A 16,074-nucleotide genomic window follows, 5' to 3' on the forward strand; every position below is an offset into this window, starting at 1 on the left:
GACTTACCAGTCACAAGCACTGAAATTGAAACTGTGATTAAAAATCTTCCAACAAACAAAAGTCCAGGACCAGATGGCTTCACAGGTGAATTCTGTCAAACTTTTAGAGAGGAGCTAACACCCATCCTTCTCAAACTCTGTCAAAAAATTGAAGAGGAAGGAACACTCCCAAACTCATTCTATGAGGTCACCATTACCCTGATACCCAAACCAGACAAAGATACTACAAAAAAAGAAAATTACAGACCAATATCACTGATGATTATAGATGCAAAAATCCTCAACAAAATACTAGCAAATAGAATCCAACAACACATTAAAAGGATCATACACCGTGATCAAGTGGGATTTATCCCAGGGATGCAAGGGTTATTCAATATACGCAAATCAATCGATGTGATACACCATATTAACAAACTGAAGAAAAAAAACCATATGATCATCTCAATAGATACAGAAAAAATCTTTTGACAACATTCAACGCCCATTTATGAGAAAACCTCTCTGGAAAGTGGGCATAGAGGGAACCTACCTCAACATAATAAAGGCTATATATGACAAACCCCCAGCAAACATCATTCTCAATGGTGAAAAAATGAAAGCATTTCCTCTAAGATCAGGAACGAGACAATGGTGTCCGCTCTCGCCACTATTATTCAACATAGTTTTGGAAGTCCTGTCCACAGCAGTCAGAGAAGAAAAAGAAATAAAAGGAATACAAATTGGAAAAGAAGAAGTAAAACTGTCACTGTTTGGAGATGACATGATACTATACATAGATAATCCTAAAGATGCAATCAGAAAACTACTAGAGCTAATCAATGAATTTGGCAAAGTTGCAGGATACAAAATCAATGCACAGAAATCTCTGGCATTCTTATACACTAACAACGAAATATCAGAAAGAGAAATTAAGGCAACAATTCCATTCACCACTGCAATAAGAAGAATAAAGTACCCAGGAAGAAACCTACCTAAGGAGGTAAAAGACCTGTACTCAGAAAACTATAAGACACTGATGAAAGAAATCAAAGATGACACAAACAGATGGAGAGATATACCATGTTCTTGGACTGGAAGAATCAGTATTGTGAAAATGACTACACTACCCAAAGCAATCTACAGATTCAATGCAATCCCTATCAAATTACCAATGGCATTTTTTACAGAACAAGAACAAAAAATCTTAAAATTTGTATGCAGACACAAAAGACCCTGAATAGCCAAACAATCTTGAGGGAAAGTGGAGCTGGAGGAATCAGACTCCCTGACTTCAGACTATCCTACAAAACTACAGTAATCAAGATAATATGGTACTCAGAGAAAAATAGAAATATAGATCAATGGAACAGGATAGAAAGCCCAGAGATAAACACCTGTGGTCAACTAATCTATGACAAAGGAGACAAGGATATACAATGGAGTAAAGACAGTCTCTTTAATAAGTGGTGCTGGGAGAACTGGACAGTTAAATGTAAAAGAATGAAATTAGGACACTCCCTAACACCATACACAAAAATAAACTCAAAATGGATTAAAGACCTAAATGTAAGACCAGACACTATAAAACTCTTAGAGGAAAACACAGGAAGAACACTTTATGACATAAATCACAGCAAGATCCTTTCTGACCCACCTCCTAGAGTAATGGAAATAAAAATAAAAATAAACAAATGGACATAATGAAACTTAAAAGCTTTTACACAGCAAAGGAAACCATAATCAAGATGAAAAGACAACCCTCAAAATGGGAGAAAATATTTGCAAATGAAGCAACTGACAAAGGATTAGTCTCTGTATAGCTTTTAACACAGATACATATTAATTTTCAATCAAAAAGACAACCCTCAGAATGGGAGAAAATATTTGCAAACGAATCAACAGACAAAGGATTAATCTCCAAAATATATAAACAGCTCAGGCAGCTCAATATTAAAAAAACAAACAACCCAATCAAATAATGGCCAGAAGACCAAAACAGACATTTCTCTAAAGAAGATATACAGATTGCCAAGAGGCACATGAAAAGCTGCTCAACATCACTAATTATTAGAGAAATGCAAATCAAAACTACAGGGCTTCCCTGGTGGTGCAGTGGTTGAGAGTCCGCCTGCCGATGCAGGGGACACAGGTTCGTGGCCCGGTCCGGGAAGATCCTACATGCCGCGGAGCGGCTGGGCCCGTGAGCCATGGCTGCTGAGCCTGAGCGTCTGGAGCCTGTGCTCTGCAACGGGAGAGGCCACAACAGTGAGAGGCCCGCGTACCGCAAAAAAAACAAGCAAACAAAAAAAAAAACAATGAGGTATCACCTCAGTTAGAATGGGCATCATCAGAAAATCTACAAACAACAAATGCTGGAGAGGGTGTGGAGAAAAGGGAACCCTCTTGCACTGTTGGTGGGAATGTACATTGATACAGCCACTATGGAGAACAGTATGGAGGTTCCTTAAAAAACTAAAAACAGAACTATCCTACCACCCAGCAATCCCACTACTGGGCATATACCCAGAGAAAACCATAATTCAAAAAGACACTTGCACCCCAATGTTCACTGCAACACTATTTACAATAGCCAGGTTATGGAAGCAGCCTAAATGACCATCAACAGATGAATGGATAAAGAAGATGTGGTACATGTATACAATGGAATATTATTAAGCCATAAAAAGGAATGAAACTGAGTCATTTGTAGACATGTGGTTGGACCTAGAGACTGTCCTACAGAGTGAAGTAAGTCAGAAAGAGAAAAACAAATATTGTATATTAACACATATGTGTGGAATCTAGAGAAATGGTACAGATGAACCAGTTTGCAAGGCAGAAATAGAGACACAGATGTAGAGTACAAGCCTATGGACACCAAGGAGGGAAGGGGGGGGATAAATTAGGAGATTGGGATTGACATGTATACACTAATATGTATAAAATAGATAAGTAATAAGAAACTGCTGTATAAAAAATAAATTCCTCTACTCAGATGCCTTATTATTTCACATACTTTCCATCAGAAGAAAAATAAATATGTTTCACATTTAGGGGAGAAAAACAAATTGCTAAATGAAATTGAGTGTGGGATAAAGAATAAATGTTGATCTAGAATAATAAAGAAGAAATGACCTAGCCCTGTCTTTTATCTTTAAAAAAACCTCTTTACTATATGAGACTTTCTCTTTCATTCTGGAAAGTTACCAAATATGCTACACATGTGCATAACGATCCCTCCCTTTTGATGAAATACATGATATATAAGCTTTAGCCTTAGGCCCGTCTTCAAGCTAAAAATGAATTTTAAAGACATTCAGCATTATAATGAATAAAACCTAAATCTTTTAGAAGCAAATGATCATCCTGACCCCTCATATTATTTCAAATGTATTTTATACTAATTGTTTTAATAAATCTCTTTCTCCGGGATTAATATTTCAGCTATTTAAAAATAGGTAAACGTTATTGTACATTATCACTTGAATAGACAAATAATTTTAGTGCCTCCGTAGACAATTGGCTTTCAAATTGAAGCATAGTGATTTATTTTTAAATATAAAGAGAAATCATCAGCATTGAAATAGATTAAAATAGATGTCTTACTTAGAATTGTAAAAGCAATTCCATTTTTCTTATGTCACATTAAAGCATGGTTATTATTTTTTAAAGATATTTCAGACTGATATTATGGGTTTATTAACAAGAAAAGCCACCGTGTAATAGTACAATGATAAAGGATGAAGGATGAAAAAACAAGCAGAATACCTCTTTTACTTTTTTTGAATGCATCTCAATGAAAATCATTTACACAAAGAAAAATGGGACCCAGCTATTAAATTATCAGGCCCACCTATTATGCTGTGATAATTAGAAGTCATACATAGATGATACACAAAAAAAGTAAGTCGTCAAGCAAGTTGGAATCACTTTTAAAAGTAGAACTTCATGTACAAGAGTAATGAAAGTGCTCTTCGTTTATATACGTGAGAAAAGGTTTCAGGCTCCCAGTTCAAGATGGCAGACCAAACACACATTTATTGCCCTTCTACCTCAAATTCTACTGACAAATATATATTGACTACCTACTATGTAACAGGCAACTGAGATGAAATTACATCTAACAAAGTGAACATGGTAGGTGTCCATCAGGAAGGTAGCACTGGGGAAAATTCCCAAACTCAGGAAGCAGATGAATTAAACTGAAAAACCAGAGAGATCATCAAAAGTACAGCCCATAACAAGCCCAGGAAAATATGGTGGTAATGAATTTGCCCTAAAAGAAAAGAAAAAGAAAAAGAAATAAATTTGCCCTGAGGATCAGTAGAGAAACTCCAGACTCCTCTTCTTCATCACCTAAAGCACGAGTCAGCAGAATCTATAAAGGACCAGGTAATAAATGTTTTTAGCTTTGTGGGCCATACAATCTTCCTCTCAAAAGCACTCCACTCTTCCCTTGTAGTCTAAAAGCAGTCACAGACAGCACAAAATTGTGGTGTAGCTGTGTTCCAATAAAACATTATTTACCAAAACAGGTAGTAGATCAGAGTTTGCCGACCCCTGGCTATATTGTATGAAATGGACAAATAAAAAATAATTTAAAGGGAATATATCTGGCCAGAATTTTATCTCCAGCCCAGCCTCTTCTCTGTACCCCAGGCCTGTCTGGCTGCCCTTCCCCACATCCAGGTAACTTCCTGCACCCCAGCATACCTGTTGTTGATCAGTTATACAAGATGAATCCTGGTGATGAATCTTGACCTTTCCTTTTCCACTGTTTATCTCGATCAATAGTAGGCTCTGCCTGTTCACCGCTTGAGTGAATCAGTTCACTTCTCTCTCTCTTTACTGCCAACAACAGTAGCAGAAGCCCCTTGGACCACTACAGTAGCCTCCCATCAGATGCATCTTCATCCACCCATCCATCCATCTGTCCATCCATCTACCCGCCCACCCACCCACTCATCCAATCTCTTCTCCACATTTTCAGTAATTTGTTCACCAAATGTTTATCGAGCGCCTGCCATGTGCCAGCCACTCTTCCAGGCACTGGACTTAAATTGGTGAACAAAAGATATTTTTTAAAAATCCCCAATTTTGTGGAGCTTCTATTCTGGTAATGTGTGAGGGGTGTGGAGCAAGACAGTAAATATAGTATATAAGTAAATAACAGCACCAGAAGGTGTTAAGTGCTAGAGGAGAAAGCAAAATGTGAAAAGGAGTAGAGTGAGGGGTATCTGGAGAGCTGGGGCAGTTGCACGTTTATCAGGGTGGTTGGGAGAAGCCTCTGAGGTCAGGGTGGAAGGAGGGAGGGATTCAGTCCTGTTCCTGTCTATTGTGGGGAAGAGCAGTCCTGACAAAGAGAAGTTTCAGAACAAAGTTCCCAGTGTGGGGGCCTGCCTGTGTGTTTTGGAGCCTCCAGGATGCTGGTATGGCTGGAGTGGAAGAGCCGAGGCAGCTGGAGGGGTGATAGGATGTAGAGGGCAAGGGTGAGACCAGGGGGCCAGTAAGGAGGCGATGCTAGTAATCCAGGCTGGAGATGATGTTGGCTCCAAACAAGAAGGGTGGCCCTGATGGAGGGAGAAGTGGTCGGATTCCAGATGGATTGGACAGGGGGTGTGGGAGAAAGAGAAGGTCAACGGTGGCTCCAAGGTCATCCTCAGAAGGTTGGAGTTGCCTTCACCCAAAGAGGCTCGCGGTAGAGGCACAAGGAGTTTGGTACTGGAAAAGGGTCTCCTTTTCAAAAGCTCCTTGCGTCATGCCTGGTCCATCCTTATGTTTTCTCTCTTCCCCAGACATATTAAGACTAAGATCCTCAGCGTGGCCTACAAAAGGCTCTGTATTGGGTCCCTACCACTGCTCTGGCTTCACATTTGTACCAGACTTCCCTTTAGACTCATTCTTTGGGCAACACGGGCCTCTCTTCAGCTCCTTGAACAGGGATGCTCTTTCCAGTCTCCAGTACAAGCAATTCCCCTGCCTGGAATAATGCCCAGCCACCCCGCATTCCTGCTGCCCTCATTTATCTCAATTAAATCCTGTTCGAGCTTCAGATCTCAGCTTTGACACCATTACCTTCAGGAAACCTCCAGGTCTCCCCATATGCTCTCTCCTAGTGCTCTACATGTTTCCTCTAATTACATAATTGTATGATTATTTGATTCATGTCCTTCCTCCCACTAGACTATAAAATCCCAGGGGGCTGGATGCACACGCTTTGCTCACCACTGTACCTCCAGCGCCTTACACAATATCTGTGTATAGTAAGTACTTAGTAGACGTCTGTTGAATAAATGAATTTCAGTTTACCACCCACCTAAAAGAAAATCGTTTTTACGTTTACTTTGTTTCAGAGTCTTTGTATAATTCTAGTAGAGGGAATACCGAACTGGAAAAAAACACAAAGGAAATAATGCATTATCATTTATAATAATTACTAGTATCCTTCAAAGTTCATCATGCTTATTACCAAGTCCGAAGTTGTACTGCTCACCACACAACAGGTCAATAAATCAAGAGACGTGTTGTTAGAGCAAGGAGTAGTGACTTTATTCCGAAAGCCAGCAAACCGAGAAGATGATGGACTCGTGCCCCAAAGAACCCTCTTGCCTGAGTCAGAATTCAGGCTTCTTTTATACTAAAAGGGGAGGGAGTAAAGTCAGACATTTCCTGGTTCTGGTCAGCCTCCTGAGGGGATGTGTTCATTTCTTCCTCCCTGCAGTCATTCACGGGTGGGTCTGGTCAGGATGTTCCCTGAGAGCTAAACAAAGGTATTTCAGCTTAATGCTCATTACCTGGGAGGCAGGGTTCCCAGAGAAGGGCCATCATGGATAATTTAAGCTTATAGGCAACATCCCTTTAGTGATTAACTTGTAATAGAATACAAAGGGGGCTTCCCTGGTGGTGCAGTGGTTGAGAATCTGCCTGCCAATGCAGGGGACACGGGTTCGAGCCCTGGTCTGGGAGGATCGATCCCACATGCCGCAGAGCAACTAGGCCCGTGAGCCACAACTACTGAGCCTGCGCATCTGGAGCCTGTGCTCCGCAACAGGAGAGGCCGCGACAGTGAGAGGCGCCTGTGCACCACGATGAAGAGTGGGCCCCGCTCGCCACAACTGGAGAAAGCCCTTGCACAGAAACGAAGACCCAACACAGCCAATAAATAAATAAATTCATTAATTAATTAAAAAAAAAAAAGAATACAAAGGTTCTTCCCTATTACGTGCTCATTAAGGAGTCCAAGCCATGAATGATTCCTTTCCTGTAAAATATGGTGCTGCTCACCAGACTTCTGGTTCTCCTCAGAAACCAGAGTGTATTACAGACTTGCATTGTCTGTCACCTTGAAGACAAAGTCCTTTGAGTTCTTCTTGGCCATTAAAACGTGAGCAGAAGTGATAGGTGTCAATTCCAGGCAGAGGCACTTGAGAGCTGGTGTGCAACCCTCCAGCTCCATTCACCTGGATTAGTTTCCTGTGGCTGCCATGAGAAATTACCACCACTGGAGGGCTTAAAACAACAAAAACTTAATCTCTCACAGTTTTGGAGGCTAAAAGTCCAAAATCAAGGTGTCAACAAGGCCATGCTTCTTCTGCTTCTTCAGAAGGCTCTAGGGAAGAAACTTCCCTTGACTCTTCCACGTTCTGGTAGTTGGTGGCAATCCTTGGGGCTCTTTGACTTGTAGATGCATCACTCCAATCTCTGCCTCCATCTTCACTTAGCCTCCTCTTTGTGTGTCTTTGCGTCCAAGTATCCCTCTTCTTTCTCTTATAAGGACACCAGTCATTGGATTTAGGCCCACCCTAATTTGGTAGGACCTTGTCTTAAATTGATTACATCTGCAAAGACTCTACTTCCAAATAGGGTCATATTTACAGGTACTGTGGGGTAAGAACTTGAAAACAGCTTTCAGTGGGGACATAATTTAACCCATTACACCACCCTACACTGGCAATCATGAAGCACATGTTGAGATGGAGGCTTCGTCAGCCTGAGTCCCAGAGTGACTGTCATGAGAGGTTTGTGTCTCCTAGTTCACCTCATTTCAGTCACATGTCCCCTGAGTAGAGTGGCAGGCTGAATCAACTGCCCCAGGTAAAGCATGTATTCCTCTAGCTTTTTGATGACTATATTTAATTGATTCATGTAAATTAAATGTGTCCACACTGTATATCTCTTTCTTGTAACCCGTCTCCAGACTATCCTCTATAGGATATATTCTCAGTGATCATCAGTTCCTGAGGGCCTTCCATATGCCTATGTGCCAAGAGGAGTGTGTGCTATATTAGACACGAGGATCCTTATCCCAATGAGTGTATAATCTAGTCTGGTGAGCAAGATAGAAAAAACTATCAGTGTTGGCTGACATTATCAGAGGACACCAAAGGAAGAGACTTAATAAGAGGCAGTGCTTAACAGGGCTCCCAGTATGTTTTAAGGACTGTGCTAAGCACTTTAAGGTATTATAATCTTTAAACCCCATGGAGGTTGTATACCTTGAGGTTGGTATTTTTTATCCATTTTACAACTAAGAAAAAAGCAGAGGCTTAAAAAGATTTAAGCAACTTGTCCACTGGTCACTGAGAATTCCAATCCAGGTCAGTCTGATTCACAAATCTGGGGTCTGTGCACTTTCCTGTACTGCCCCTTCAATTCAGCTGAGCCTTGATGGTCTGCTAGAACACGGGGGGCTACACTCCGAACTACACAAAATTTGCTTCTCCTTCTATAGTTATCCCATGGCTGCACTGATCATGTGGCACAATTAACAGTAAGGAAGAGAACAGAATAGTTAAACTACTCATCAATTTCTATTTCGGTAATGGCCTTCCTAGCTGATATTTATGAACTAATTAAACTCAACCTTTCATCTTTCTAAGATGGAACTAACTTTCAGACTTCAATTTTCTAACTTGACCATGGATGCAAAGATCTGTCATGCCAGAGGCCTTCATTTCTCCTCTAAAGCATTAAAACAATTAAAAGAAACAGCAGGATCAAAAGAATCAATATGAAACCAAACCAACCCTATTGTTAAGTGTTTCCAACCTTGTTTCAAAACAGCCTTATGAGGATTGTTTTCCAAATAGCAGTGTATGAAGCCAGATACTTTTGAAAACTGATTTTCCTATGAATACGTATCCGGTTTTCTACGCTTGGAGAAGCAGGGAATACCCAAGCTGGCGTTCAGTAGTAACAAATATGAAATAGACCATTAAAAAAAAAGTTGTAGGAATGTTAAAATCCATGTTGACTGGTTTTTACGTTTACCCGGCAGCATTCCAATGCTAGCGTTGGCATGGAGACTGGAAAATGAAACTTTCCACCAATCTGTCACTTGCTACTGTTCCCACTTAATTTACCGTGGATCCAATTTTAACAATTTTTTAAAACATAAAAAAAAAAAGTTTGATGCTTTTTTGCTTTCTCTTTCAAGACGTTTCTCAAGCATAAAAACACGCATGAAAAAGCTTTTTAAAATCAGTCAAAGATCTAGTTTTCCAAATACTCAGCTGTTTTCATTCGGATAATTGCCTGTTTTTTTTTTTGTTTTGTTTTGTTTTGTTTTTCCACGTTTAGTCTGAATGCTTTGCCATGGGGGAGCCCCACAGTCTGAAAGTAACTTTGTCTCCGCTCTCCTCACTGCATTTATCACAGAGGCTGGAAGACGCATCTGCTTTTCAACAGTTTGTGGTCCTTTCGAGACCAGGGAAAGCTGAGGTTTCAGGAAGAAAGTTGGGCTTCCCAAAACTTCGGTGGCAGCAAGTTTGGTGTGGTCACACCTAGGTATTCTTGAAGTCAATTTCGTTGAGGAAGAACAGTCTGAGATTCTTGGAGCTAGGCTCGAGGTCACAGGTGGAAGGGAAATCTGCCACTGGTCCTCTCGTAGGTGGCCTAGAACCCAGTAGGCACTCAAGTCATGTTGACACGAATGAATGAATCCCAGTACCGCCGTATCGCATCTTATAAAGACTGAAGGGTGATTATCTTGGACTAGAAAGTAAAAGAGAGAGCTGCCTACCTAGAGCTTAAGGGGCCTCAGGCTGGCATCCGAACACTGGCGATCTCATTCCGCTTTGGCATCATTCTGAACTGCTCTGCCTGAAGCTGGCGCGATGTTAAAGAGAGGAAATGCATGCGAGGAAAATCAGAGAGCAGAGGGTCGGGAACAGATGTGAGCAGAAAGAAACAGCATTTGAAATGAAAGAAAGAAATTGGACTCCCACAGCTGGAAGGACAGACCCCCTCAGTGTCGTCAGGGATGTGGGATAATTTTGCCCTCCCTTTGTTCTCCACCTCCCCACGTCTTCCACGTTCCCAGGGTGTTTGTTTGATGTCTTTTCCTGTTCGGTGACTGGACCCTAAGGACGGACCCAGGGGCAGTAGGTGACATACAAAAATGAACGAATGAGCGGCTCTTATCACCTCCCTTGCTCCCCCCGTGTGTCCACAGCGCCAAGCACGTAGTAGGCGCTCCCTAAACATCTGGAGAGCAAATGAGCTGCAAGTTTGCGGCGCTGAGCCCGTGGAACTGGGGAAACCAGGACAGCAGAGGAGGGTGTCCCCGACCACAAAAGCCATGCGGGCGCGTGCGGAAGGCAGCGGCGGGCGCTGCCTGCGTGGCGCCCGGGGCGGGGGCACGGGGGCCCGCGGCAGCACGTGCGCGGTGGGGACGCGGGCCGGGCCGGGTGGGCGCGGGAGGTGTGCCCGCGCCGTGGCCCCCGCGCGTGCGGCTGCCCGGGCGGCGGCGTGAGTCACGGCGGGGCTCGCCTTTATAGCCAACGGCAGGCTCGCGCGAGACGCCCGCCCGCCCGCCCGCCGCCGCTCCGCGCTCCAGCCCGCGCGCCCCCAACGGCCCCCCAACCGCCGCCCAGGCCCGAGGGCGCCATGAGTAGCCCGCGCTGCGCTCCGCTGCTGTTCCTGCTGTTGCTGCCACCGTTGCTGCTCGAGCCCCACGCGGGGGACGCCGCCGTCATCACCGGGGTAAGCGGCCCCCGGTGCACCTGTCCGCCGGGGATGCGCGCCCGCCGCGCGCGCCTGAGGGGCACCGGGTGCGGGGCGGGGGCCACCGGGAGGGTCATGCCGGGTGGGGACTCCTGCTCCAGTCGCCCTTTGGCGCACTTGGAAAAGTGCCCTGCTCCCAAAGCCGCGGACGGCCGGGACATCGGGCGCTCCCTGGAAGAAACAGTGACCACAGTCTCACCTCACCACCTGCTCCCGCTTGCTTCCCCCTCTCGCCTCGTGTTGGGTCTGTTTTTCTCTTAAGCTGCAAGAAGTTTCCTTTCGCGGTTTTCTCAGGCACTTTCCCCAGACGTTCCAGCCTCTATCCTTAAAATTTTAGTGTCCTGAAATGCAGAGGGGCAAGACCAGTACCCCCAAATCCCGGGAGCCTTAATTCTGTAGTCAAGGAGTTTGCTCCCCGAAGCATCCTCCGCAAAAACCCTTGGAAATAACTTGGTCCGAGGACATATGTGCACTTTGAAAAGCAATGTGGACGCTGCCTTCTGGGTTCCAGGTTTTTTGGTTTGTTTGTTTTTGTTTTTCCAGCGTCCCGAGGTTCTCCCTGTAAAATTTTCCACTTCCAGTTATTGATAAAGCACCTCCAGTGCTCTGGCTTAATTATGGAGTAGGTTGCCATGTAGATGTTGCAGTTTAGAGAGATGTCTTCATCATTTGTAGAAGTAGGAACTAGTTCAGTTCTCTTCTGCGTCCACCAACAATTTTCTTTGTGTGGATCCGAAGGATGAGTTTACAGCACAAGATAAAAATGTCTAGTCTACGTCAACAATGCAAAATCGCTACCATTTCCTGATTGTTAAATGCTTTACTCTTCTTTTTTAACTCTGAAATTATTTTACACTCCATTAAATTATTTCAAATATGAAAGTGCACACAGTAGGGTTTAAATAAAACTTCTGTGTTTGAAATGATGATACACAGATAATGAAATAACATTTAAATTTAAGGGAAATGTCATAGTCTTGAGAAAATTAAGCTCTATTGTCTCCATGTTAGTTAATAGGCTTATAAGCACGTTGAAAGTCCTCACACTAGAACAGTATTTGGTTACAGCCAATAGATATTTGGGTTACAGCCAAGAGATGCTTAATTATAAGCATTGTGATATTTATTAGAATAGTTTGTAGAGATTTTTACAAATGTATCTGAATAGCTTTGTCAGTCCCTGTGGTTGAAAAAAAGTTTTTACAGGTCTTTCTAATACATGAGAATTGAAACCTGATGAGTTTTTTTCCCCCCTCTTCCCCTGCTGCTGGCTCATTTTAAATTTCTCCTAATCCTCTGAGTCCCAGATTCCTTTGTGATATAAGTATCTTTTTGTTCCATTCACAAGACAACAACACTATTTGAATAGATCAGCAGTGGGTTAAATATGAAGGGCATTAGGAAACAGCTGTCTAATTAAAAATATATAAACCTATGCAATTCTTTGTATTTCTGAGAACTGAAGCTTTTTGTGTTACAATATGAAATTTTATCACATTGAATGTTTATCTGTTAAGGTTTAGACTGGGCTTATTATATAATTATGTGTGCTGTTTTTCTTTTTGTTTTAAATCAGTGCTACAAAAAAAAGAATTTAAAAAATTTATCTAAAACAACATGGCAATAAAGAAATGTAGTTATGTTTCCATGACAGTAACCATCTGGAGTCACATAAAAAACTCAATAACTTATCTAGATATGTCATCTCTGGGATGTTAAACATCCAAGTGATTGATTGAATTTTAAGAGATTTTGGCTGAATTTTGATTGTCTTATTAAAAGAGCTAGTGGGGCTTCAGAATTCCTGCTCTTGAGCATCTGTTGAAATAAAATATTGCCTGAAACCTCCACCTTAAATATTTACTTTTTGGGGGGTAGTATATGTAGTTATTTTTAAATTGATTTATGTGGCCACATAAATTTGTTAAAACAGTATTGGAAAAGATCGTGTATTGAACGTCTCATTTATGGAATGTAATATATATTTTCCTATAAATGTTCAAACACCCCAAGATGAAAATTGTAGTTTAAATCCAGATTTGTTTTAAATAGCTCGAGAAAAAATTCTTGTGGAGGAAAGAAAACCAACTCTAAAGCAAGGTAGTTGATCACGTTTAACGAAAAAATAGTGAGTAAGAGTGTGCCCATATATTTCCATTTTGAGAAGTTATAGCTGTCCCCAAAACCAAGAACTCTGACGAAGTGTTTTAGTTGTTTCCATTAAACCTACATTTAAAATTTGTTTCTAAATTACACAACTTTTAGCTTCTTACGTATATAGTACAGGATGCTTTTACCTTATCACTGGCAAAACATTACTGCACACCATTCAAATAAAGCATCCTATTTATGGTTGGTTCTAGGAGAGAAGAATAGTTCTTCAGATCTATTTTCATGCAAATAAGTTTAGACTTCATTATTTACTTCTATTTAGTCAAGTATGGAAATTCTCCCATAGTTAATTCTTTGATTATATGTATTTGCAATTTTTTATATCAGGAACAACGGTCTTGAGTAATCACTGTTGATAACTGCATCTGTCGCTTGCATTTCTAAATCTGATGGATCTTACAGGATAGTTCAGGTAATTTTGTAATGTACACATATGTATATCCTAAGCCAATAATTTCCTTTTTGCAGGTTACTCACCCAGAAAAGAGTAGTATAAGGCAAAAAGTCTTGGTCTGTCCATTCTCAACCTGTGAGATTTCTTTCTCTCAAAAGGAAATGGTGAAAATCAAGTCAGTGGTGTGAGAAACATCAAATCTCGTGAACCAAAGTGCAAATATTTGAAAGAGAAAATGAGTAGTATTTTAAAAATCTACATCGTGGCTTTATGGGTCTGGAGCATTTCATGCCAGATTTAGAGACCATTTAAATCCCTTTTTAAAATTGGGCCCAATGTATTCTGCAGTTAATAGTCATAAAATCTTGTGATTCGATTTATGTAGTTCCTAAATGGCCATGTATGGTAAAAGACTAATATAGAAACATTCTTCCAATTCAAAGCCGATTCATCCATAAAGCACAAGAAAAAGAGGGCTGATTTTGTTTTTTAAAAATCTTGTGGTTTAAGATTTTCATAATGCGTGGGCCATTATTTAGGCGATTTTTTTTTTAACCCAAGTGGGAAAATCACTTCTGATCAGATTTTGTTGTAAATATGATCAAGCAAGTGAAGATAACAGTTCTTTTTTTATATGTAAGATTATTAAAATCACAGCGGTTGGATATTAATAGGGCATTTTTTTTCTTTTACTGCTAATTTTAGATCCCCTTAGCCTGAGTCATTCCTGTTATCTGTATTTATCTGTTTGCTTATTACATTTCAGGCCTGCGACAAGGACCCCCAGTGTGGTGGAGGCATGTGCTGTGCTGTTAGTATCTGGGTTAAGAGCATACGGATTTGCACACCGATGGGCAAAGTGGGAGACAGCTGCCATCCGCTGACTCGTAAAGTTAGTATATATATATGTGTTCTTGGTGGTTCTCTTACACTGCAGTAACTCAACTCTGAGCAAGGCCTGTGTGACATGAAACCCAGGGTAACGTGCTAGAAGTTGGGAATCAGAGAAGTTGAAGTGGAAAACCACTTCCTCACTCCTTTCCCTTTCCATTTGAGAGAATTGTATACTTTACCATCCTTATTCTATTAATCATTTACATATCATGCTTCTCGTGGCATTAGAAACATTTCATGAAAACAATTATTTCATGAAAATAATAAAAATAATTTCAAACATTTAAATTTGCTTTAAAAATTTTAGGATATATATCTATATCTATATATATATATACTGTGTATGCTTCTTTGCAGAAATCAGAGTATGAAAGCTCTTGAAAAGACTTTTAACATCAGACCTACTTAAAAGGCAGAAGTAAATAAGTTTGTGTTTTGGTTTTTGCAGAAAATCATCCATGATGCAATCACTCTTGTATCTTAATTTGAAAGTCCTATATTTTGACTCTCTCCACAGGATGCATTGTTCACAACCATGGAGGTTCATGATATTTAACTTGCCAGTTTATTATGTAACAGCTCAATATCACAATGCCCTGAACACCACTTTTTTTTTTTTTTTTTAAACACCACTTTTGAACAGTTATTGCCAAGAAGTGGCAGGACCAAGGGCAGGACTGGACAGGGCTTTAGAGGTTGTGTCCCCGGGGGTTACAGACTCTTCTGACTGCAGGGGTCGGGCAGCTGTACGTGACTTCTGGAAGGGGGTGGGTGGCAGGCAGGAGAGAGCAGAGAAGTTTGTGGAGCCTGGAGAATCCTTGCCCTTCAGATTCAAAACGTTTGAAATACAGTGTGAGTACAGCCAGATCCCCCATGGATGCCAGGTTGCGGGTGCCTTGCTCTTCTAGTGGTACATCTGCATTTACCCAGCAGTTACGTGGGGTGCAGGGGCAGGGATGTGTGCTGAAGGACAAGTCCCAGGCCTGGTGGCTCGTTGGCGGCGAGTTCAGTCCCCTGCAGTGTTCTCTCTACACGTGGTATCCTCTCGTCTTAAAATAGGTTGAACGTTTTCAGAGCAAGCTGGATTCCACCTTCTGCTTTTTTTTTTTTTCCCCCACACGTGGCTTAGGGTTTAAAACTGTAGTAGTGCCAAACATCTTTCCCGTCCTCCAGAGTTACAGATAACAGCTAATATTTTGACTCTCTTGGAACAAAATAAGGAAGGACGTATATTGGCTTGGGTTTCGCTCTGTGTGCTGTGGTGGGGACCCTGGTTGATTGGACCCATCTGAAGACGGCATTGGGCTCTCCTGGGGTTTCCTTGAGAAACACTTCCTGTTGTGTTTAGACCTTTCCTCCCCGTGAGCCGGTCTTGTCGTTTGTAAGCATGATATGCACCTTTTATTCTTGGCCATTTTGAGACAGGAAATGTTTTAAACCGTTAGTTGTCTGGCTCCGTGCCAGATTCCACCCCTCCCCACCCGGGGTGGGCGGCGGGGGCGTGGGGAGGGCTGGTGAAGCCCCAGCCGCCTTTGACCTTGATCTCAGTTTTTATCATCAGCCTTAGTCAACGAGAGTCTTTTTTTTTTTTTAAACATCTTTATTGGAGTATAAGTGTTTTACAATGG

The 16,074-nt window shown here is 41.7% G+C and overlaps 1 protein-coding gene across 2 annotated transcripts in view; it reads left to right on the top strand.

Moving 5' to 3' along the window:
* The first annotated feature begins 10,869 nt into the window (after positions 1-10,869).
* The window catches only part of PROK2 (prokineticin 2), a 14,791-nt gene continuing 9,586 nt past the window's right edge, over positions 10,870-16,074 (top strand). For both annotated transcript variants that reach the window (XM_024124129.1, XM_024124130.1), the window contains exons 1-2: positions 10,870-10,965; positions 14,319-14,444. In XM_024124129.1, coding sequence (XP_023979897.1) covers positions 10,870-10,965; positions 14,319-14,444 — 222 coding nt within the window. The remainder of the gene's footprint in view (positions 10,966-14,318; positions 14,445-16,074) is intronic.

The sequence above is a fragment of the Physeter macrocephalus genome, chromosome 18 (genome assembly GCF_002837175.3).
Source record: "Physeter macrocephalus isolate SW-GA chromosome 18, ASM283717v5, whole genome shotgun sequence".
Classification (NCBI taxonomy): domain Eukaryota; kingdom Metazoa; phylum Chordata; class Mammalia; order Artiodactyla; family Physeteridae; genus Physeter; species Physeter macrocephalus.